Source organism: Hyperoodon ampullatus (genome assembly GCF_949752795.1).
Source record: "Hyperoodon ampullatus genome assembly, chromosome: 2".
Taxonomy (NCBI): domain Eukaryota; kingdom Metazoa; phylum Chordata; class Mammalia; order Artiodactyla; family Ziphiidae; genus Hyperoodon; species Hyperoodon ampullatus.
Genome location: NC_136915.1, coordinates 76,338,481 through 76,364,926, shown reverse-complemented (window position 1 = coordinate 76,364,926; position 26,446 = coordinate 76,338,481). Strand labels below are relative to the sequence as shown.

General features: G+C 37.4%; 1 protein-coding gene across 1 annotated transcript in view; it reads left to right on the top strand.

Annotated features, from left to right (window-relative positions):
- ZNHIT6 (zinc finger HIT-type containing 6) overlaps positions 1-16,296 on the top strand; it is a 55,460-nt gene extending 39,164 nt beyond the window's left edge. The window contains exons 9-10 of the mRNA XM_079697266.1: positions 11,483-11,607; positions 15,974-16,296. Coding sequence (XP_079553392.1) covers positions 11,483-11,607; positions 15,974-16,008 — 160 coding nt within the window. The 3' untranslated portion in view covers positions 16,009-16,296. The remainder of the gene's footprint in view (positions 1-11,482; positions 11,608-15,973) is intronic.
- The last annotated feature ends 10,150 nt before the right edge of the window (positions 16,297-26,446 follow it).

The following is a 26,446-nucleotide window of genomic DNA, read 5'->3' as shown; positions in this document are numbered from 1 at the left end:
GGCAGGCGGACTCTCAACCACTGTGCCACCAGGGTAGCCCAACGCATTACTTTTTGAAAAATAATGGCTTCTTTCAGCCAAATGATTTCTTATACTTCTGGGAAGTACTCTAAGTTCAATCTTAGCTATGCTCCCAACAGGTCACTCACCACTAACCACAAGGGGGCAGATACCCAATCATGTTAGTTTACATTTCTTTTGACATACATTAGTATTGGAAGAATATGAAGCTTCAGGGGCTACTTTATTTAAGATGTCATCAACTGTTATCTCTGTACAAATGACTCCGAAATCTAGAGATATTTTCAACCTTTCTCCCAGACTTCAAATCTTAGTTTGCACGTATCTTCACTTACACATCTCATTAAATCTTAAACTCAACATGTTTAGATCTCATCACACCACATCCATTTGTTCCTAGTGTGTGTTTCTGTGTGTGTTGTTTTAAATGAGGATTAAATGGACTGCTGATGTACCTGACATCTAGTAAACAGTCAATAAATGTTGACAGTCATTCCTTGTTATTGGCACTGTCATTCTTCTTGTAAGCAAGGCATATGACCTTAGAGCCATCTTTCACTTCTCCCTCACCACCCTGCCTTACGTGGTCGGCCTCCATATGAGCCTTCTGTATGTTCTCTCCATTCTTTTGAGAAGGTTATTGTTTATCAGTGTCTACAGTGGAGCCTATCCCTTCCCCCCAACTGGATGTAATCCTTATCCTTTGAGCCTCAAAAACTTCTCATAGGTTCCTGCAATCCTCTCTTATATTTTATCCCAATAAAACATCCCATATGATGATAAACTCCCTTTTGAAGACAGTGTCTGCCTTAGGCATCTTCATCTTTATATTTCCTGCAGTGCTGAGTCAGTGACTTCCCCATAATAGGAATTCAGTTTTAATTTTTTTAATAAGTAGTGTACTAATGCACTTAAAATATGTGTGCCTGCTATGTGCTAGGTGTTGATACCACTTTAATACTCTAAAGCAGGGTTCAGACAGCTTTTTTGCAAATAGCCAGACAGTAAATATTTTTGGCCTTGTGGGCCATACAGTTGCAGTTGTCAGTCCACCACTGTAGCGCATAAACAGCTATAGTCAATACATAAATGAATGGGCATGACTGTAAGACTTTATTTACAAAAACAGACAATGGGCAGGATTTGGCCTGCTGACCATAGTTTGCCAATTCCTGCAGGCTTCAATTCTCAATATGTAAAATGAAAGAGAGAGAGAGAGATTATTAAAACTACCAAGTATAATTTAAAGTTTCTTCATGGATACATGTATATGTATGGCTGAGTCGCTTTGCTCTGAACCTGAAACTATCACAACATTGGCAATTGGCTATATTCCAATATAAAATAAAAAGTTAAAAATAAATAAATAAATAAAAATAAAAGTCTTCGCAGTCCATTAAATAAATAAATAATTAATTAATTAAAGTTTCTTCAGAAAATGTAGCACCTGTTCAGAGAACAGGCTTTCTGATATGTAACCTTGACCTGAAGTATCAGTGGGTTAAGATTGATCAAGTCTTGAACCTGCTGTATAAAAAATAAATAAAATTCAAAAATTCCAAAAAAAAAGATTGATCAAGTCTTTATTTTTCATTTATTCAGATAATATTCATTGAGCACCTTCCATGTGCCAGCACAGCACTAAGCACAAGGAACACATAGACATCTAAAACACTAGCCCTCAAGATGCTTACAGTCAAGGATGGGAGATAGGTGTGTGGTAATGTTACAATAGATATGTGTTTAATACATACGGCATAGCAGGTGACCAGTGGAAAACACGGGCATCTTTGCATGTCAGTTTTTGATTGATGCACAGACCAGTTGCCTTTACTCTACTTCCAAAAATTGGCATATAGAGCCAAGAGTTGAGACCTTAAACCCAAGCCAAATTAAAGCTTTATCTAAGCTTTGATTTCATGAACATCACAGAAGATTATTACTCTTTCTGGGGGGGACTACCCTATTGTACTTGCAGATTCTATTAGTTGTTTCCTGCTGTGCTGGTTGTAGTTAATAATTTTGGAACACTTTTTTCTTTTTTTAAAAAAGGCAACCAGCAAAAGAATGAGCTATTTCTCTTGGATGATTTTATTTCCGTGCTGAGAGGATTTTTTTTTAATAAAAAACTGAAGTTACTTTACTTTCTTTGGATCTGTAACATGAAATATTTAAAAATCATTGACTCTGAAGTTAAGAGGTAAGACACTTTTTCCTACGCCCTTTTAGATAAATTGGTTTCTCTAAAGGCTTCAAGTAAGACCCACCTGACGTCTTTTTGACTTTTGCTAACACCCACCCACCAGCAAGCAAAGACCCCCTTCTGCCTTAAAGCAGAGTGACCTCCCAGTTCACATTACTTGCTCAGATTCTGACTTCCTAGAATCTCAACTCTGCCTGCACGATACCACCTCTCAGCCTTGTTGATTTAAGAGTCTAGTCTCTTGCCTGCCTCACCTCGTAGTCCTGCCAGGTCTCTCCTTGCTTTTCACCTAGCGCATACCCCTACTGGCCAATTTTGCTACCTTGCCATAAGCATCTCTTCAACTGATCATTTAACCTGTATTTCTTTTCTCAGAACATTGCTTCTCAGATTTCAGTGTCCATCATAATTATCTAGGACAGATGAAAATGTCGATTTTCAGCCCACCCTCAGAGTTTTTGGTTCAGTCAGTCTTACCTAGCCCAGAAACCTGCATTTGTTAAAGTCTCTGCCTCCTGAGGGACCCTGATATAAGTTATCCCTGGGACCACACTTTGAGAAACACTGCCGAGGATGAAAATCCTTGAGGACATTTTTGAATCCCATACAAGTGTCTAACATGTTTTCTGTATAACAAATATTTGGTAGATGTTTATTCAGTTGAGTTGTTGAAGTTGTGTAAAGAAATATGTCATTTAATATTAGGATGAATTTTTGAAGTCAAATTTCTACATCCTTAAAGATACTAGTCTGTACCCTTTGCCTAATTGAACTGGAAGTAGAAAATTAACTCTTATTTCAGGCTTACAGAGAATGATTGAAAAGTATATTTAAAGATACTCTAAATAGGAAATTTATAATATATATGTTAAAAGTTAGGATTTTTTAAAAAAATATCCTGCCATTAGAACTGAAGACCTTGGAAGTTAAGATTATTTTGATAATAATGGTACAGAATTAAATATATGTCAGAGAACGTTAAAGGAATTCCAGAATTTCTAAGAACAGCATTAACTACTTTCAGATGCCTTGTCTTATGTAAATAGCCAGAGACCATTTCTGCCTTTTAGTTAGATCCCTTGAAAATAACTGTGATGAAGGAAGGGTTAGTGAATAACAGCAGTGTGCTCTCTAGATGAGATTACTTAAACTTTCTTTTGCTTTCCTTCTGGAATTTAATTCTAGTAATGAGTTCTGCAGAGATAAATGGGGGAAATCGCTTAATCTAAGAGTCAGTTGTAAACAGCCTTGCGTGTAGTAGAAGATGCCATCATCAACACTCACCCATCACATTAAGAAATGCATTTCCAGTAAAGTTTTACTATAAATGTTTGTAATATATTTGTGTTTTGATCAGTTTTGTACTAATAATAATTATTCAATCCAGAAGGAATTTTAACATTTAAAGCCTTAAGGTCATAGATAATAAAATTAAATTTTTAGCTTACATACACATTTTTGTTACAGAGAAGTGTGATTGGGCTATAAGTAAAAGATTTTCAAGCATAAATGTATCATTATTTAGGATAAAATTCTGTGGAGAATTGGAATGGAAATACAATCAAGGAGAAAAGGAAACTATAAAAGATTTCTAACTATTAAGGAAGAACTTGTTCATACAGTTTTTAAATTGATGATACTGGTACCATTCCCATTTTACTTAGATTCTAGTGAATTTTTATAAGAATGATGTAACATTTTCATTCTAAACCATCAATATTTTCACTACACCATAAATTATGTTCTTTATATCTATTTTAACTTGTGAGTAAAGAAATTAAATGAAATTTCAGATGTCTGTTTTAAAATGTACAAAGGTGTCATTGTTTTCTGAAATTATTTTAGGTTAGGCATAAGCAGAAAAGTGTGAAGAACCTGAATAAGTTTTGCCAAATACACACACAAAAAAATGTTTGCTGCAAGGGTCATTTAAAATCGGGGTTAAATCTAGAGGCTGATGGATGTCTTTATGGAACATAATAAGTATTAATGACACCCTCTTTTTTTAATATATATATATACTTTTTTAATATATATATTTATTTATTTATTTTTGGCTGTGTTGGGTCTTCGTTGCTGTGCACGGGCTTTCTTCGTTGTGGTGCGCAGGCTCCTTGCTGCGGTGGCTTCTCTTGTTGCGGAGCACAGGCTCTAGGCACACGGGCTTCAGTAGTTGCAGCACGCAGGCTCAGTAGTTGTGTCTCATGGGCTCTAGAGCGCAGGCTCCGTAGTTGTGGCACACGGGCTTAGTTGCTCCACGGCATGTGGGATCTTCCCGGACCAGGGCTCGAACCCTTGTCCCCTGCATTGGCAAGTGGATTCTTAACCACTGCACCACCAGGGAAGTCCTAATGACACCCTCTTATTGAATGTCTTCTACTGTATTTCACGTACTTTGTTAAGCATTTTATATACATTATAATTATGTTACGCTGTACATACATTATACATTATAAATATGTTAGTTGCATGGAGAGCCCTGACTGCAGCTTTGTAACCATTAACTGGTGAAGCCTAGATCCAAACCTATGCCCACCTCTCTCCAAAGCCTTTGCAATATAGCACATGCCTCTCAGCGCCATAAATGACCACAGTGCATGTTCTTAGATTACGTGGAACCCAACCCCAGTTCTTTGTTATCCCTCTTTGGGATTATTGATTGTTTTCCAAAGTGAGAATCAAGATCATGATGAGTACATGCTCAAAATGGTCTTAACCTTTGGCCACATTTTGGACATAGACTCTAGAACAATGGAAGCAAGGTATCATTTAAGGACTAGAAAATGTTAGAATCAACCTGAAGAATGTCCACACACATAAAGAAAATATGTAGAGCAGGGTGCTAAATACTTTTATCATCTCATAGATCACACGTCCAGTGATGGAATGGGTTTCATATGTGGCATTCTGCTTGAGGCAGTTTTATGATAAGACTTGTAAACTTAGCTGTAGGGAAGTTTACTCTTAGGTAGCTCTAGGGAAGCTGAAGCTCTACTAGTTGGCAGAGCTGGGTGAGTGAAGTTTCAGCTGCTGTGAACTTGAGAAATTTAATTTGAGAGGCTGTACTGAAAAGTAGATCCAAAGTGATATGATGGTCAAATTCTTAACAGATTATAAAGACTACAGTTTCCATAGTAATGATCTCATTTCAGATATGTACTATTTTGATTATTGATTAAGGGAATTATGTAAAATATAAAATGAGAGTTTTCTCTAAAAACTTGGAAAATAAATTTTAACCCTCCACTTAATGTTAATCCACTAAATTTATCCATTCTAGTTATGTTACATAATAATTTATATCTAACTTTATATACTCTTCAGAGAGAGTAATGACATAATTAATTGAAATTTCTAGGTGATTCAGATACTTCATTTTAGCCAAAGTGCTTTACCTTTTCAACCAGACCTCCCACTGAAATTTATACGTACCAAAACTGTATGAATTCTCTGTGTATTCCCATATCCTCTACCTTGTATAAGTACTTTCTTCCTAGAAAGCCTTCATCTTTTCATCTCTAGTGAATACCTAATAGTTCACCATTGTATTCCCAGTTCCTAGAACAGCATCTGGTACATGGTAGACCTCCCTCAGTAAATATGTGTTGAGTGAGGAATAAGCAAACAAGCAAAGAGTTGAGTGAAGAACTCAAAAGATTGGCTTTACGGTCCTAACTCTGCATCTCCTTGAGCAACCCTGAGTAAGATACTTCTCAGGGCTTCAGTGCCCTCACCTGGAAGACAAAAAAAGTAGATTAAGTTCTTTCTAACTCTAAAATAATATAATTCTATAGTGTAGTTAATTCATGAACTATTTAACTAACATTTAAGCAAAAGTTTTTTTGAGGAACCTGATCATATTTTCCAAAGTGATACTTCCTAATAAAGATTGAAAATGTAAGAGTCTGTACTGATCAGACTCCTGCATTTAGTTTAGCACCAGAGGAAGCATATGTTTTGTTAACAAGAGTAAGGCTAATTAAAATTTCCTGTGTTAATTAGGAGAAAATCCATGGAGGAGGAGGGATTTTAAGAACCAATTAAGGAGGAGGAGAGCTAGAGTTAGCAAATGAAGTGCCTAGATATTATAGGCACTATAATATTTGAAAGAACATTTGGAGGTGAATAAGGGACAAGAAAGAAGGTTTATTGAGTATCTACTTAGCTTTAGATTTCTGTCCTGATGCTTGTCCTTATGAAATGTGATAGTTTGTTTGTTGACCGGCACTCCCAATAAAATGTGGGGTTTATTTCTATGAACTTCCATTACCTAGCAGACTATCTGTAAGGGTAGACACTAAATAAATATTTGAGGAATTGATTGATTAATGAAGCTAGGCACTGTTCACATTTTCACATTCATTAATTCTAATGAAGTACATACTATATCTCTACTTCACAAGATAGGAATCTTAGGCTCTGAGAAATTGACTTAGCCCAAAGAAACCAAGCTACAGTTACAAAGCCTGGATTTGGACTCGGGTCTTTTTGGCTTCAAAGTTCATGCTTTTTCTACTAACTAGTCCATCATATAGATCATGAAGATAATCCCTGATAAGTATGTTATTTCCCTGCTAAAGGTGCTAAATTACCTTTGAAGTATAAAGTCTTATTACTAATATCAGTTTGGCAAGTTACACTTTAGAAACATTTTCACCTGTTACATTTAATCTTTACAAGCTAGCTGATGAGTAGATAACCTTTCCATCATTATACTGATGAGGAAAACTGAGTACCCTTGAGGAGTCACAGCTTCTAAGGACCTGTGATAAGATTGGAACCCAAGCCTTCTGGATTTAAAAGTAATTGAGCTTACTAGTGAAGATAAGGAAAACCTGAACAAATAGCACCTAGAACAAAAGCCTTGTAAGGCCCTCTTTAAAGCATGTTTTAAAATGTGTAATTAGTCACTTTATTTCACCGCATCCCATACCTTTTGTGTCATCAATAGATGGGATCATCTACCAGCGCATTTCTGACCCATAGAGCTTTCTGAATGGAGGCATGTGTCTGCGCTACCCCACTCATGACTGGTGCCCCAGGTCAAGCATGTGGAGCCCTCATTTACACATTTACATAAATTACATAAAAGTCCCAAAACAAAGTGCAGCAAACCACTAATTCAGTTACTGTTATTTTTTTAATATTAAAACTAGAGAAATTAGGTAAGAAAAAATTTAACTTTGACACAATCTACTTCTAATGTGATGGGGACAGTCTGAGTTGCAAAAATTGTCACACAGGAGTATTTGGAGGAATTTTAAATAATACCTTTTACTTGTAAACAGAAGAGTTAAAAAACTCTCTGACCCCTGTACTTAGTTTGATTTATATGTTTTAGTTTGAATGTATGTATCTTTTTTCTCCTATTCTGGGTCTTCATTAACAATCTGGTTTCTTTCTTCCTTTTCATTTGGATTTTAGAAGCTAGTTTGTTCACTTAACCTGTTCTCTTTCTGCTCTATTAAAATAAGTTTAGTTAGTACTTTTAAATTACTTATTTTAAAGGAATTTGATAAGTATGAATCTAAAACATGCAGTTTATAATACACTCAGGAACCTTACTGAATTCAGTTAATACCAAGATGAGCCATACTTTATAAACGTTTAGCTACCAGATAACAGTAAACTGGTTTATATTAAGGTTAAGTTTTTTAAACAGCAAGAGATTCAACTGTGTACATTTGGAATCAGTTAGTTGCACTTTTAACCTAGAAACCTAAGTTAAGAAATAAATACAAATGACTATTAGGAATATTGGTTAAGTGCTGCCTTTGGCAGACAAATATCAAAACTTGTACAATTTTAGAGCTGGAGGGATCTTGATCACCTCATCAGATGACCTTATTTTGTAGTGGAAAAAATTCTGTGGCCTAGGGATTGCTATTAGAGTGTTAAATTTGGAGAATATTCAAATTTAATTTAAGTATTTTATTAGGGGGTAGAAGGGGAGATGATCTAAGGGGTGCCAGTGATCAGGTGGGAAATAGAATGGTTTGTGACTCCTTTTTTTTTTATTCTCTGTCTCCTTTTGAGTTATGGGAAGTTAAAAATAAATCCTAATTTGCTAATGAAGTGCAGAGAAAGAAGTTCAAGAACTTGGCCAGTTTCTTTGAAAGTTAGTAACAGAGCCAAGATTAAAAGCATACCCTTGAGTATCAAGACAACTTTTATTTGTATGATGTCAAACACTGTAACACCTGTTTAGCCTACTGAGCTATGCTGCCCTTACAATGCCCCTGTGAAGCTGCCTGGAGCAGGGTCAGCTAGTGAGCCTGTGAGAGTAAAGCAAGTGAAATAACAAGAGGAAATGTCTGAGAGGGTCCCTAAGGGTAAAATAAAAGACAAATGTTGGTATCTTAATTCTTTCAAACCCAAGTAGTTTGTCTTGTGGTAGCAGAGCCCTTTTACTAATGGGAACACCAGAGTTCCTGAAAATTTCAAAAATAGATGAAGCTGCCCCTTAGGATTCAGTGACTTAATGACTTGCAAAGGAGCTAACACCTAAATGTTCTGGGCAATGCCAAGCTGGACTCTACACCTTGCCTCAAGATAATGGAAACAGGAGGATTCAACGTAGTTGTACCTCTTGGAAGTAAATGTAATATAAAATAATAAAAAACTGAAAGTTATACGGAAAGTTGTAAGACTACGTTTAAAATGCAGAATGCATAAAAAGGCAAATAAGTGTTTCAGTGCTTACATAAGAAGTGCCATTCTTTGTTACTGAAGAAGTTCAGTGACTTTGTCCTGAACTAAAGTTTCTGTAAGAATGCGTTGTTATTTTAGGTAAATACAACTGTAAAACTGTGTTCATGGCTTAAGTAAATGAGCTAACAGTTTCTGTGTTTTATCATTTAGCCCTCATAATAACTCTCTGAAATGATACTGTTGTTATCTCCACTTTCAAGCATGGAAACTAGGGACTAGAGGAGTTAAGTAACTTGTCCAGAATCGCAGACCAGTAAGTGATGGAGCCAGGACTTTAACTCGGTGTTAGACTCCAAACCCAAGCAACCACTAAAAGTTACTGCTTCCTTTAACTAAACCCCATGTCCACACAATGTTACCCCATCTGTGTTTAATAGCCTTTCTTTATAAAACAGTTTACATAATTTACTTCTTAATTACTGGCAAATATTAATGGTAGACTAAGAGTAACCACTCCTAGTAGAAAAATCAAAGAAATTCAGAATTTAATTTAAAAATTATCTAGTGAAGTCTGACCTGTTTTAAGTGACAGACTGGAAAGCTGAGGCCTTGAAGCTTATTGACACTCAATAGCAATATTGCTGTGATTAGAAGTTTACAACATCTTCAGGTAAACACTAAATAAAATTCAGTGGTTCCCATTAAAACCACACAACATACCAGATTTTCACTGCATTTGAGTGAAATATTTTAAAGTAATTCATTATAAATTCTTACATAAATCTTTACATTCTAAATGCTTTGTACAGAGCCTGCATGGCACATAAAATAGGGACCAATTTTTTTAATAAAACAAGTGTAATTAATTATAGTTTTAAGATTGAAATAATGTATAACTTATTACATGGTAATTTTTAAGAATCTCTGAATGTTCCTCTGCTGGGATCATATTTTGTATTATATCAGCATTAATACTAGGTTCTGATTACCATGTGCCTTTGAAGAATTTTTTTTTTAATTGTTTCAGCTTTGGAAATCTAGAGAAGCTTAACGAAGATTTAATATTTTAAAAAGAAATAAAATGCCTAAAACATTAGGTATACACTGAAAATTATTTACAAAAAAAATGAAATAAGTGTTGATAGAAAACATTCCCTGATTTGGGAAATGTCTCTTAATAGAAGCCTTATGAGTCAGTTAAAATGCACAGAAGATAAGTTGTTACAAGTGTTTGTAGGATACCACTTGAAAAGTTCCTATTTGAAAATTCAAGTCTTGCTTTCTCTTAAGAAAAATTTAGTTATATACACTTTATATTTTACTTTATAAGTTAATTTTATACTTTTATATCTAATTCAGCCTCTCTCTTTTTTGTATAATCACTGCTAACTTTTTAAAAAAACACTGCTTGTTTCAAAGGGAAATAATGTGTAAAAAATGTGACGCATTTAATCCTTGAATGCTGGAAGAACACTTTTAAAGTATTGTAAACACATCTGTATTATATTACACAGGGAAAAGAATGTATGCACTCTGTGGCCTATGGGCATGAGGGTGGCTGGTTTAGGAAAACTGAATATTTTGCATTTCAAGTTTCTTTTCCACATAAAAAATATTCTGTGATTCTAAAATGAAGAATTTAATTCCAGGAGTGGGTCATGTGGTGAGGCAAACAGGAGTAAAGTTTTGGTTTTACAGCCCTCTCATTTGTCACCCACTTCTTAAAAAGAAATCAGTTTTTATAATGGGCTCGGCTTTGCATTTTGTTAAGCACTTCTGCTTTCCCTTATTGGAAAAATATTGCACAGGACAGACTTAGAACACAGAGAAATCACTATACCAAGAGTTCATAGTAAGTGTGCTGCATGTCTGAGTCAGCTGCAAGGTATGGTGCAAATAATTTGTCACTAATTAAGAAATATCGAAGTTTGTATGATTTACTTTTAAAATTACAGCAGATTCATATGTATCCCGATGGTAACCTCACTCTTGATCACTGACTGGTATTCCAGTGTAATTTCTTGAGTGGAAGGGGAAAGGATGGAGTTCCAGCTGTCAGGCCTGGCATCCCTTGGGATGTATGTTTTGTATGTGAATATCATCTGTCATTGGTAGAGATGGAGAAAAAAAGTTGGAGAACTTCTGCACTACACTGGTGAAGGTGTTCTCTACTTTCTCCTCTTTGTCGTGACATGATAGTCACTTGCCAACACATTCCCTTATGCAGCTCCTAGTGAGCTAGCTGAAATTCCACCCCTTTATTCCTACCTCAGAAAACAAGCAAGGGAGAATGCTAGGGGCATGCAACTTTAATCAACTAAAAAAGAAAAACTTTTTTTTTTTTATGTAATGACTTGAGAATTTCCGAGACTAGAGCTTTCCTAATGTCAAATTATTTCATATACTTTTGATTTAGCTTTAGGACCTCTATAATAATAGCTCTTTTACCTGATTTTCTTGGTAAAGTTACTATATTATAAGGAAATAACTGTTGAATTAATGTCATCACCATTTAAAATTTTTTAATGTAAGGGACTCATATTTTATTTACAAGTAATTTCAAATAAAATGGTATTTTTTATTTTTGTTTTGCTTTTTTACTATAAGATATTATGAAATGGATCCTGACAAAAGTCTCCTTGACAATTTGAGGAACAAAGTGATCATTGAGTACCCAACATTACATGTGGTATTAAAAGAATACAGTAATGACATGGAAGTTCTTCACCAAGGTAAGTGTAAATTTGTTCCTGTAATGCTTAAATAACTCTAGTGAACTGAAGCAATTACATTATTGTCTTTATATATTTTCCCACTGTACTTACACACTTAACTGAATTTACTCTGTAACTACAGATAATACTGTAAAGAACCATATGATTGAGCTGTTGCTTCTGTTCTGTTTCAGAGCATGCAAGCTTTTATCAACTTAAAATGAATGAATCGGTTTGAATGTCTGGCTGTAAAAGGATATACTTTGCCTTTTGGGAGTTTTGTGTGTTTTTGTCTTTTTTTAAGGTAATAGTCTTCAAGTAACAGTCTGCCTATGATCAGATAAATTTACTCCCTAATTAAAACTCTTTAGAGATTCCTAAAATGAGAGATTACAAAACATTTTTAGTATTCTACCTTACAGAAAAGGGAAATGTTTCAAGGAACATTGTGTTTAAAATTTGGACTGCATTTAGAATAAGCTGGTGCCATTGCCTTGACCCTTTATCTCCTTTTCTTTTAAACCGACTGGTTTTACTTTCTCTGATTTTGTTTCCTTGGCTATATTCCTTGGCATTTTAGTGATTCCTTAAAAGTAGATACTTTTCCCCTCCTTGGTGAGTAGTGGAATTGGGAGGATTTATTAAAACCAGAAATGCTGTATGTAAAACGTTAGTGTATAAAGTGACTTACCCATATCTGCAGTTACTGATTAAGCTAATTATGTTTCAGTATGTAAATTCTAGAGGATGAATAAAATTTTAAAATTACTTCTAAAAAGAGAGAGAGCTTACTTACTTAACTCAAAACCATTAGATAGCACTTTCAGCTAAGAGTTATAGGTACAGACCAAGTTTCATTGTAACAAACTCCAGAGGGCCATAGAATCCTTGGATTGGATTGAACTCTATTTTTTAAAATAATATGTTTTGAAGTATGTGGTTCAGGTTTTATTGTTATACAATCATTATGGACTGTAATAGGCAGTAAGCTTTGTTGTAAGGTCTTCTCTGTATGTGTGTATGATAGCTTTTTTTCTTTGTGCAAGTTAATATGAGAATTACTTTTTTTCCCTAAGTGGCCAGAATTTTGTCAGTGCCACAATGTGAAACCGGATTTTTAATTGGCACACACCAAGTTTCTAATAATCAATTATATGTCTCTAAATCTTTAGGTTAATTCTTTTTTTTTTTTTTAACATTTTGAATGGATTGATTTTTTGGGGGGGGGCTTGTTGGGTCTTCATTGCTGCACACGGGCTTTCTCTAGTTGCGGTGAGTGGGGGCTACTCTTCATTGCGGTACGGGGGCTTCTCATTGTTGTGGCTTCTCTTGTTGCGGAGCACGGGCTCTAGGTGCACAGGCTTCAATAGTTGTGGCATGTGGGCTCAGTAGTTGTGGCTTGCGGGCTCTAGAGCTCAGGCTCAGTAGTTGTGGAGCACAGGCTTAGTTGCTCCGCGGCATGTGGGATCTTCCCGGGCCAGGGCTCGAACCTGTGTCTCTTGCATTGGCAGACAGATTCTTAACCACTGTGCCACCAAGGAAGCCTAGGTTAATTCTTGACTTTATATTTTCTACAATTTGAGAACATCCATTTTTATTTTCTCAAATTAAGTTAGAAATTTCAGTTCTAAATGACCAATTTCACTTTTTTAAAAAGCTGTGTAAAACCTTATTTTTTCCTTAATATAATTCACATAGCTCTCTCTCTCTAAATGTTGGTTTCAGGGAAAGTTGTTTAGTAATGTGGGTTACTAGCCAGAGCAAACATTGTCTGTGTAAATAACCACAGCACACACAGTTCCTCTTTCACCTTGTTTAGGAATGCACATTGAAGTAAGGCTTCCTGTCATGAAGCAAAAAGAAAAGGCTACTTTTGTAGTGTACTTGGAACCTTATGAAGTAAAATGTGCTATTTTTTGGTGGGTATACGATGTTTGGCTTATTTACAGGAAGCTCAAGTGACTCGTGCTTTCAGTATAGAGGATCATTTAGGGCTGCTGTGGCAAAGAACCAAAGAGGATCTAGCAGGATTTTAAGGACCATATCAGTGTTGTCACATAAATACACACACTTTAAAAATAATGCCAGGCCTTCCTGTAGATGCTTTTCTTTGTGTAAGCACTTCAAGTTGTCTGTTTCTTTGTACATTCCCACAGCGTTGGATGTTCTGCAGGGTGGTCCCTTAATGCAGGGGGAGGGTTATATAAGAACAAGGCATTTTCTTTGGAAAGCCTTGAAATTCTTTCTCTCTCCAGAGGCAAAAATGTTGGATTTTGATCTTGAGTTCATAGCAAAGGTGTCTCTCTTCTAGTTTGGGAAAAATGTGTTTCTGGACTGGAATTCAGTTGTTTTTCACACTTCATGATTGTTATAATGTTTGTTATAAGTCTAGATTGCCATAGTTTATTTTTTCAAACGTCTGCCTTTTTTGCTGGGCAATAGACAAGTTTTGTTTGCTTTGCTTTTTGCTTTTTACAGAATGAAAAGGGTTGACTGGAAAAGGTTAAGCAGTTAGGGTAGCCCACTAGGTGTAGAGTGTAGAGTGCTGCTCACCCACCTTGTATCAATCCAGTGGGAAGTGCTCAGAATGGTGTTACTTGTCTCACAGGTCCTTGTTTGCCAAAGTTAGCTGGTAGATTTAAATGACACAATAGAAGCATCCTACATTTCAGTCTAAGGAAAAAAGAATGGACTTCCATGAAAAGAAGAAAACTGGGCAACTTCAGTAAGCAGCAAAAAGGAAAGGTGTTTCCCAAACTGCAGTGCCAAACAGCACAAAGCCCATTAACTTTAAAATACCAGCAAAATATTTGTCTCTGTTATTCTAATATAACTCAAAATTAGAAAATATCTCTGTCTTTTGAGGAGTCCAACCCAAAAATGATTACTTGAATTAGTGAAAATACTATCATAGCAGTTACTTACATATCAGTCTCTTCTTTTTTAACTTTTTTTGATTTTGCCCACACCATGCAGCTTGTGGGATTTTAGTTCCCTGACCAGGGATCAGACCCAGGCCCTTGGCAATGAGAGCATGGAGTCCTAACCACTGGACCGCCAGGGAATTCCCACTTCAGTCTCTTCTTGGGCCAATAAATCCTTTCATCCATTCTTCCTCTCTCCTCCCTCACTCCTGCTTACCCCCTCTTTTTCTTCCTTTCTCTTTCAGTGTGTGGCGGGGGGGCAGTGGGATGGGGATGGAGTTCAGGCACAAGAACACACATGTAAATGCCACAGTGCAATAGGTTCTATAATGGTTTCAGTGCAGAGAAAGCCAGAGGAGAAAACAACTAACTTGTAATATCGTGGAGATACTTGAAGGACTCTGCTAGAGTTTATGAAATTCCATAAGGATCAGGACCATATCTTGGATAGAACCTATTTCAGTACCTTCCTCATAAAAAGGACTCAGTGGACACCAATTTGGTTGCTGGTACAATTGTACATCTAGGTACCATCGGCATACGCCAAGGAACTTGGCAACTGGAATATGAGGCAAGATCCAAGTTTATGGTTCTGGCATCGGCTCTTATTAGCTGGGTCCTTGGCATTCACTCTGCTTCTCTGAGCTCTATTTTCTTTATCTACACAATGGAGATAAAGGGCTATAAGCCTCAAGCAAAATAATCTCTATTTTAACCTTAACCATTTTCAAAGTGTTTATGTGTTATTTCCTTTTAGCTTCACTATACCATGAAATAAGTGGTGTGGTTACTCTGCTTCCCATTTTGCAAATTGAAAAAAGAAACCTAAAATTTGGAGTAACTTACAGTTATATTGATTCAGCATACATGCTACCCTGGGAGGGATAGATATAGGAAAGAAAGGTCCAGTGTCTATCCTCAAGGAACTCTCAGTTTAGTTAGTGAATCATAGTCTTGCTGAAGTCAAGGCAGCTCCTTTAAAGGAGTTCCATTTCTGCTCTGAGTCTTCTTTCCTGTGAAAAGAAGGAGATGGAGATTAGCTAGTCTTCTGTCAGCCCACATTCACTCAACATATACTGACCCTCAATTTTAAGTTTAAAAGAAATCATGGAAAAAATTTATTCCAACCACACTTGGCCAGCCTCTGTGATAATAGTGGTCTATTCAGTGGCAAAAGTATTGGATCCTACCCACACTGAGAAGTGACCATTCCCAAGTCTTCCACAGAGTCAGGAAGGATGTTACCTCACAAAATATAATTGCCACTTTCAGACATCATTTCTCTATTTATTGTGGCCAGAATTGTATATCCCAGCTGCCTGGGACATGACATGGTTTGTCTGTCACCATGAGCAGTGCTGTTGGTATGCATCAGAAGGGAGGAGAGAAGAGGGGAAAACAGAACAGGCTAAACAGAAACAGCATAAACACTTGACTGTATGTTTACTTATTTTTTTCAGTGAAAGGTGAATCTACTAAGAACATTGGCAATTAAAATTGAGCACTTCTTTTGGAGGAAGAACATGAAGATTCCCAGACAATTGCAGAGGACCTTGTTGGAAGATTTGGGAGTATTGTCGCTTGGTGGTTGGAATTTTTTGTTTCTCTGAAAAGTAATTAAACAGTCTTAAAAAAAATTTTTTTAATATATTTTCTAGCCTCTTAAATTGACTCGTAAGGCACAGGCTTTAATATGCTTCATTCTGTAGGCCGAAAATTTTTTTGTTTGTTAGTTTGATGCAAGACCAAACCCAAGGATCACCTGTGTCAGCCACAAACTTGGCGTTCTCTTTAGTGGAACCTCACTAAACAGAAAGGCCATGTGGCAGACCATCTAGCCACAGGAGGACTGGTCCATCATTTGCCTATTCTTGTCTTTGGGATTATATGTAACTTAACCTCTCGAGACAACTGGATGAGTCTTTTATACTTGGGTAGCACCCAGTATGATGTCCTTTGTAAAAGGTTGTCTAAATACTATGAACTGCTATTTCTTATATTCATTTCAGAAAATCAGTGGCTCCACATTGTTTGAACCATCAGTGCTCATGAATTTGGCTTTACTTGTTCACACAGTGAGCTCTTACTATGAATTCTGTGCCTTTCATCCCATTCCCACTCTACTCTTGTCATTACCACACAGGGTGTTGTGATGAGCAGTTTTATGCTGTGTTTTGAAACATCTAGCAATAACTAAAGAAAAAACACTTGGAACTCTTCAAAGTGTTACTGGAATGTATGTGTGAATTTATGTATATACATGACTTAATTTATACCTTATGGCAGCTCTGTATACATTATGATCTCACATATTAAAATTAAAGTTTCCTAGTTTTATTGGAATTTATACAGTTATGAAATTGCAATATGTCTATAAAAGATTATTACATCTGTATTGCATCTGTGCACTTAATGGTTAAAAAAATAATGACAAAATTGGACATTAATGAAATTAATTTTTAGTTTACAATTAAAATAAGTTTTAAACCAAAAGGAAACCAGAGGTATTAAAGAGATTTGGAAAGATTAGAAATATGAAAGGATAATGAGAACATGAGTGTAGGAGAAACTTTTAGAACACAGATATATGTAACTTGGTGTACATATATATGAGAAGAACCTCTAAAGACAATAGTGGCACAAAGACCCTTGTTATAAAAGTGATAGTGGAAATGTGATTCATAGACAGTAAGGCATTGCCATTTGAGAAATATATATACTTCCTAAAGCAGCTTCAGGAATCTTCTCCTCATATAGCAAAAACTTTGTGTAGAATTATGTTTTGCACAGTATAACTGGAGAGACAATGAAATGGGAATTCAAAATTTAACAGTGAAGTTTGTCTTCTTGAGACAGGCAAGAAAGAGAATGAATTGAATCAAATGTGTCATAGAATTGTTATTGGGAAAAGTGGGATAAAGAACACAAAAAGAACATGTGATCTGAATATCAGGGTGGAGAGGAATTTCCTGACAGTGAAATCTGTTATGATGTAGTCTCATTTCCAAGAAAAGTGTTGAGTTCCATCCGTTTAGAATTTAAATTGAAAACTGGACAAAAATCAAAGGATTTATCCTGTACTTTCCCTCCCCCTACCCAGGTGGAAAACGAAAGGGAAAAAACCCTACATGATCTAATGCATCTTTACCATCCCTATTGTCTAGAATTCTATTAGACTTTAAATTATTATAGTCTATTCCTTAGGAAAGAATTTAACTAGCAGAGTTCCCTTAACATAACTATCAACTCATTTGATTAATATGCACATTTATTCCCACAGGATTTACAATAAACATGTGTTTTAGTGAATAACCATGTCAGCTGCTTGGAGGGGGTGAATTGGAATAATTCACTGAGAGCCCTAGAAGTTTGTAGTATTACAACCCAATTTCTTTTTTAGAAGCCTTCACCATTTTGGATTCCTGACAAATTCTGATGAATAAACAAACTCCCTGGCCCATGTTAAGTTCAACATCCTGCATTTTGTTCACGAACCACATTTTAAGAGGGGAAAAGTTCCACCTGGCCTTCTTTATTTTTTAAACAATGATTTCAAAGGGAAGATAGGCCTTTCATAATTGCTAATTATTACATATGGGATTAATAGCCATAAATTTACAGTAAACAAAACTTGCACCTGTTCATATTATAAATATGAATTAAAGAGAGTTACTATAATATTTAAGATTCCTAAGTATAGTTGAGCCAATTTGTTTCTCTATAGCAAGTGATGGGATTCAGGTTTCACAATGTATAGTAAAATGTTAAACACATAACTATGAGGCCAACAATTTCCTTTATACATTTTGTTTAATTTGGTTGGCATATACAGTGTGTTCTACCTGATTTCATATCAGTCATTAAATATTAAGTAAAGATACCTACTCTGCTTTTATTTAATCATAAATTACTGTAGTAAAGTGTGTTGTTTATTTTCAGGTAGATATTGTATACTTTTGATTATTAACCAATCATCTTTCAATTGCAAGTGTCAGAAACTCAACTCAAGCTAGCGTCAGCATGAAGGGCAGTTTACTGGCTCCTACACTGGGAAATTCAGGCATGGCTGGGTCCAAAGAACCAAAGAAGCCATCTTTCCACCTCCCATACTTGACCCTGATTTTTTTTTTCCCGGATTGGTTTTCTCTTCCAGGCAGACTTTCTGTTTGGGGATGCCCTCTTTGAGGTGGGAAGCAGTGAGGTGAGGATGGTAGGTGACAGCTGTTGACAGTTTCAGCTTACATCATCATAACCAAAGCTTGGCAGCAAGTTATGTAAAATTTGGAGTAAGAACTTTTATTTTGCCCAGATTGGATCACATTCCATTCCTGAGCTGATGTGGAGTTCCCCCAGAGAAAGGGAAAATTATCAGGAAAGGGGAAGGTGTAGGGAGCAGGTGACGAAAGGTTGTTCCTGAGAATACAAAAGTAACAAACAGATGTCCACTGCACACTTACTTGAATTTGAGTAGCAAGAGGTTTCTGATTTGAAATAGCATAAGGAGTAAAATTCAAAATTAACCTGCAAACCTTCATTGGCTTTAACTAGAGATTTCAGTTCCTATTTGATGCCACTGCTACTTTGAGTTGCCGTTACGGTTTTTTTTTTTTTTTAATGCTTCCCATTTGTGTTAAACATTATGTTGCTACTGGTTTGATCAGATGCACAGAGCACCAATCTGTTTCCATCATGGATTTGGAAATTTCCAGTTTCATGAACATTTGAGAAATACTGATTTTGAAATTAGAGTTGTGCTGGAGGACAATGCTTCAAAAAATGAAGACTAGGGCTTCCCTGGTGGCGCAGTGGTTGAGAGTCCGCCTGCCGATGCAGGGGACACGGGTTCGTGCCCCGGTCCAGGAAGATCCCACATGCCGCGGAGCGGCTAGGCCCATGAGCCATGGCCACTGAGCCTGCGCGTCCAGAGCCTGTGCTCCGCAACGGGAGAGGCCGCAACAGTGAGAGGCCCGCGTACCACAAAAAAAAACAAACAAAATGAAGACTATTTAAATAAAAATAGGCCCTTAAATAAACCTTTGGGGATCTGTACTTCATTACAAAGTATTTTCTTTCAACTTTGGTCAACTGGAAGCTATGTAAAGTATCTGTGCGTATGTTCTTTAAAATGAACTAAAATGTAAACATTTTCCATATTGGAGTGTGGTGGGCTGCACTCATTTTGAACTTCATAACCAAATGCATCCTTTAGCCTTTGATGACCTACTACACAACTCTTCTGTTGCCGTTTTTATTTTCTTACTGAATAAAGTACCAAATGCTTACTCTTCATGACTTGGCCCCAAGCTAATTTTGCAGCCATCTCTTTCTTTCATCTCCACCCTTTACTTCAGTATTGTAAAATGACAAAAAGGTTACCATATATACGTCCCAGCCTTTTTCCCCTTGAAGTGCCTTTCTCCTTGTTCATATTCTCCACTTGAGCGTACTCTCCCTCTCCTTTGAGACCCAGCTTGACCAGTAATTGCTGTGATCCTCCCATGTAGAACCCATAGTTATGTTCACACTGCATGTGTCTCCTGATTGGCTGATGCTAATACTATACTGATTGTTAAGTGTTTTTAATATCACACTATAATAAGAGTAGTAACCAATGTGTATTAATAGCTTACTAAATACCAAGCACAATTCCGACAGTTGTGAATCAGTCCTATGTCTGACTTGTACTTCTAGGAAAACAGAATTAGTCCAGAAATCTCCCAGGTAGTCGATGCCCATCTCATCAGCCTTCTCTGAGATTAACTCACCCTCTGCCTCTGCACTTCCTGAGACAGCCTGCCACTTCCTCACCCACCTTCACCCCCTCTTTCATATTCCTTGATTCAACCAAGAGTTAAGGATTTGAACCCTCATGCATTTGTGAACAGGGGCTAAGTGGAAAATGGAACCGATTCATGTTATTGCAAGCAGTATTATTGACGGGTTTATGATAAACCCATTTTACAGATGAGAAAATCAAGTCACATAGTGGTTAAAGCTTATCCTTAGGTAACACTGTTAAATGGTAAATGATGGACATTGGGTTTTCTTCCTTCTCTTAATTCCTGTCGGTACCTGGTATTATCTTTCTTCCTGTCTATATAATTTTTTTTTTTTTTTTTTTTTTGCGGTACGCGGGCCTCTCACTGTTGTGGCCTCTCCCGTTGTGGAGCACAGGCTCCGGACGCGCAGGCTCAGCGGCCATGGCTCACGGGCCCAGCCGCTCCGTGGCATGTGGGATCTTCCTGGACCGGGGCACGAACCCATGTCCCCTGCATCGGCAGACGGACTCTCAACCACTGCGCCACCAGGGAAGCCCTATATAATTATTGATAAAATTCTTCATTGTTTACTTGGTCTTGAAGTCCAAAAGTGTGGGTGATAATTGCGTCACCATATCAAGCACAGTTTCTGGCATAAAGTAAGCCCTCAATAAAGACTGGGTATTGAGATAAGGTCGGAGAAGTAGGGAAGCTCTCTAAGTTGAAAACAAATTTTTAAGACTTTGTTATAGATTGATATCTCTCAATCTATAGCAAAGCCTCTGACTGATAGACTAATATTAATAGCTAAGAACATAGAACTTAGCATAAGCTAGGTGCCATTCTCAGCACATTAAAACATTAATCACTGAATCCTCACAATCCTGTGAGGGTAGGTACTGCTGAGTTTCATTGAATCCAAAATGTCATTAATTGTAAGATGTGCCATTTTATATAACACTAAGAATGAAAACAGTGCTGCCAATTAAATTATGACAATGCTTTTTAAAAACTCAATTTAGAATGCTTATACTTATGTAAAGAGCTCTTTTGGCATTTTATTTCAACAAATCTCAGACTCCAATTGTAAGGCACACCACTTTGTATACCACTAAGAACAAAAACCATGACTTAATTAATTGTATGACACATCCTTACTTGAGATGTTAAAATATTGAAAAAATAGCTAGAATTGATGTAATGTGATATTGAGACAAACTTTTATATCATTCTGTGCTTATACTTTAAACAAGTGAAATTCACTGGGTAAGGCATTCCTAAAACTTTACAGCCTGACCTTCATGACTCAGACTTCACGATGCAGCAATACTTAATGAAGTGCTCCACCACTGTGCAATTTCCTTCAAAGTCATTGACACCCATTCTGCAAGTTCTAATGCTGGTGTTTTCTTGATCAGAAGATGTTAATAGAAGGGTTTCGGTCAACAGTTATTAGGACGATGGTCTGTGGAATGCAGTATTGAAGGGTTGCTGATGTTGACTTGTGCCACCAGAATCAACCACCAAGTCCACATATGCACAAGCAATGAATGACAGATACATCATGACTGTGGCCTGGCCACTAGCCTTTTTAAGACCCTAAAGATATCAAGAATGTTAAAATGTGAGCTCTAGAGTCAATAAAATACAGTACCATTATCCGCATTTTATGTGGGAAAGGAAATTAAGGTCAAACCAGATGGGTCACATGTAAGCAACTAGGCGAGCCATGATTTAAACCACGGCAAGTGGGCTTCAGAGGTCATGTCCTTAACCATTAGGCTAATTGGCCTCCTAGGTGGGCTCTGCCCAGGTCACCAAGCCATCCTGAAGTCATACTATGTTTCATGATAATTTAGAGAGAATATTACAGTTCACTGCCACTTAAAAATGGATAATTATTTTAATCGGCTACTTTAATGAATTTTTTGAAAAAGTAGGACAGTTTTTTCATGGTTTGTGAAGCCGCTTTTCTTGGAGGTTTCTCTCTTTGTTGATGGACAGCAGGCTGTTTCTTCTAGCGTGTTTAGTTCTTCTCTTGAGTCTTTCATCCATGTTACTCACATATTTTGCTGATTTGGGTATAAAAACTTCAATCACTTCAGTTAGTTTGAAACCAGCTGTTAATGCTAGTACCAGTTTCTTTCAGTGGATTCCAACATAATAGCATCAAGTCTGTTTCATTGTCCATTATGAATTGTGCACTGCTAAGTTGAACAGTGTTCAAAGCTGTTACAGCAGACCTCAGGGAACATGGCTGTCCAGGACTATATTGTGAAGGGGACCCATGTGGAAAGGACATAAGGACACAAAGATAGCTGTTAATGATTGTCGAGTTGACCTTATGTTGAGCTGCGGAAGGAACATATTCTTGGTACAGTGGTGAATCCAACTGAGAGCTGCCGGGCAATGCCTCTGAACAGGACAGGCTTGGGGGAGCTGGGACAGTCATGGGAGAGGAAGTATAATCTCAGGACCTGTTGGAAATCTTGGGAATGGCTTCAGAAGTGGAAATGGGATGGTTGGAGAAAATCCATGAAAAGACAAATGAAAGGCATTGAAAATAGTGAAATGTGAGTCTTAATTCTTAATTTCATGGAAGCAAGTGCTCTGAACTGTATAACCAAGGAGAAGTAAACTAAGCCTCGTGATTTTTAAAAGGGAAATTTCCATCCCCCTCAGGTGTAGGTAATGAAGGGTCTATCAATGGTTTCACTTTTTATTTCAGAAAAGTTTTCCTCCTCCCAGGTTTCTGCTAAGCACTCTAGGTTATTTTTACTGTGAGGAGAGATTGTCACACGTCCCCTCTTGGTATCATGATTTCTTTTGGCTCCTAATTTAAGTCCATATGGTATGAATCTGTGGTGCAAAGACAGTCCTAAAGCCCAGTAACTTCTTATTTTTCCTAGAGCTCTGTGGTCCTACTCTTGACTGCCCCTCTGTGTTCCTAAAGAAAAAGAGTAGAGTTTGATCTCTGTGTTTTGAAGTTTCAGTGGTTGGTTAACCAGATGCTGTGATGCTGTGCTTTGGAGCTTCTGCCAATATAGAAGAGACAGCAAGTTTTTCCATGTTCCTGACGGATTGGAAGGTGTTTTTTCAAATTACCTGCTTCAGATCTCTCCCTGGAAAGGTTGGTCAGTTGTTCAGCCAACACCCTTGGCCTACGTAGCAAGTGCAGCTTAGAAGCCTGTAAATAGTTTCTGCCACATTTGGACCCTCACAAACAAAACTTCTATGCATTGGAAATGAAAAAATTGAGGTGACCAGGAAAGCCAAGTGAGAGCAGGCATCCAGTCTTCCAGGTAATGAATTCATGCAACTCGGTAAGAAGGAAGCTACTGTTTGTGGCTGACCTGTGTGTGGACAGTCTAAGGGAGAGCATGATCCAGATGTTCATTCCTCACTTTCCTAAATGCCAAGGAGACGAGTTGTGAGGTTTGGTTTGATTTTTTTTTTTCCTAAGCAGTCAAATCCTCCTTTCCCCTACCAAACGTGTGTGCCCCTTAGAAGTGAGAAGGAAAGCAAGTTATTTCTTAGCCCATCAAAAAATACTTTATTTGAAATCCTGTAACTTAGTCTACCCAAAAGTACTTTATAATATTTTGTAATCTCCTATAGTGTTGTTTAGTATTTCTCCAAAGGGTAGTAATGAATCTGTAAAGCTTAGGCCAAGTGATGGTACAAGTATAAATTATATTGAAGGGTATGGTAAACATCTGCTGTTTGCTACTCAACATGCATCCCCCTTCTTGTAACCCTACTTGAGTTCCTTTGGGAAACTACCAGCTCCTTCCTGTTCACAGCCATCTGGTTTGGATGGGATTAAGCCCAACCCTAGCTCCTGGGTGGGTTTTCATCAGGCTCAACAGATCAGAGTATCCCACTCCTGTGATCTTGTGTTTGGTTCAGAACTGTGCAGGTGACCTAAACTGGTACAATCTGAGGGACCTACAGAACAGGCAGATAGACTCTGTCCTGCTATAAAGCTGTAAGGTTAAAAGCAGGTCAGCCTGTTTTTCTACTGTAAGGGGAGCCTGCCTGAGACTGGTGACAACTCAGAGGAGGCTGATTGGGTTTAGATTAAGCCAAGCCCATTTATCCCTCTGGAGTGTTCAGTTATATTAGCCAATACGTTCCTTTTTTTTTTTTTCCTTAAGTTTGTGTAAGTTAGATTTTCTGTCAACTATGTCAGAATTTGATACCAGGAAATGAAGGGTGGCAAGTTACAGCCCCTGGATTATAAAATTGGATGAATCAAGATAGGAAACCCTCTGTGTCCTAGGCTAGGGTGTTAGTAAGGATTAGATTGGTCTGTAAAAGGAAAAATAATCTTAACTGGCCCTTTAAGGACAGTTTCTGGAAGTTGCACACAGCACTTCTGTTGACATCCCATATGCAGAACTTGGCCATGTAGCCACACCTGCTTTCAAGGGAATGGGAAGAAGTCTTTATTCAGGTTGGCAATGTGCCTAATTAAAAAATGTGGCTCTTCTTACTAAGGAGGAGGATTAAATGGGTATTGGGACAAGTAACAGTCTTTAACACAGCTGGTCATTGGCAATTCTTGTGGTACCGTAACAGTGGGTTACTCCATTGGCTAATATATATTGGGACCTTCAGCCCATATGTCTCCCTGGGCTGCAGCATTAAGGGACTTGGACAGAAAGTTTAGGTTGTAGGAATGTATTGGTTACAGGTTGAAGCCTTTGTAAATTTTTACAAGAAAGAGAGGTTTTCTTTGAAGCTTATGCCTCTAAAAACAAGAAGGAATGAAATAGGGCTTTGCTACAAGAAACAATTTCTGCCTGTGACCTGCAATCCAAGTCAACTGAGTGCAGCTGTCTGGATCCTTGACTGAATGGAAAAGCCAGATTCCTGCATAAAGTTAAGTTAGTTTGAGCAAAAGAAGGAAGAAGGGAAAAGTACAATAAAGAAAGATTATGACCTAGAATAAGTGTGATCTCCCAGGCCTCTTCTAGAATCCTCTTGTTATAACCCCCCTCAACCTGTCAAAAGGGACATCCATGCCTCTTGAAAAGATGCAGCTGGTGTGCAGCTTTCCAGCAAAGGGAGAGTAGCTGTTCCTCCCTTCTCCAGGTCATTGCATTATATTGTCCCCAAAAAGAGGCCAATATAGATGCAGAAGCCATTAATTTACAGCCTTCCCAAACCTGTGTTCTAAATGAAGGTATCAATCAGCTAATCTCTACTTTTATTACTAACCCATGGAATTGACCAGTGTATTATCAGCATTTTCCAGGAAAACAGAACCAATAGAAGGTATACATGTAGAGAGAGAAATAGATTTATCAGGAATTGGCTCATGTGATTATGGAGTCTGGCAAGTTCCAAGATCTGCAGGGTGAGTGCTTGAGCTAAAAACCAGAAGAGTAGGTGTTTCAGTTTGAGTCTGAAGGAATGTCCCAGTTCAAAGGTGGTCAGGCAAGAGGAATTCTCTCTTACTCAGGGGATGCTCAGCCATTTGGTTCTATTCAGGCCTTCAACTGATTGGATGAGGCCCACCCACATTAGGGAGAGCAGTCTGCTTTACTCAGTCTTCTGATTTAAATGTCAATCTCATTCCAAAATATCCTTACAGAAACATCCAGAATAATGTTTTACCAAATATCGGGGTACCCCGTGGCCCAGTCAAGTTGATACATAAAATTAACCATCACAACCAGAAGCACATAGATGGGAGCCAACTGAAGTCATGAGGGATTTATACTACAGAGGAACCTTCAACTCTGATGAAAAATACTCCACGATTGCCCAACCCTGAAAGCAGTCCTTGGGACCCCTTCCTCCACCAAATATACATTCCCATTTATACCAAAGAGTAATGGTATTTAAAGCTGCCCTGTCCTATGAAGAGACTTGCACAGAAATAACAGACAAGGAGGATCCTCTTGGAGAGTGAAACTGAGGCAGCCCCAGACCTCCACTTCACTGCAAGATAAAGGAGTCTGCCATTTCTGTCCAAAAAGATTGTAATATGTATGAGGACTGATAGCCACTGGATGTTCTACATTCTCCTCTTTGCAATTTGGAATTTTTATTGCAGTTCTGTTTTCTCTCTCCTATTATATATAGGGTGTGGCTGAACTTATTATTTACCCACAGATCACTGAACCATGAAGAGTCACTTGACATAATTTGCACACTGATGTGAAA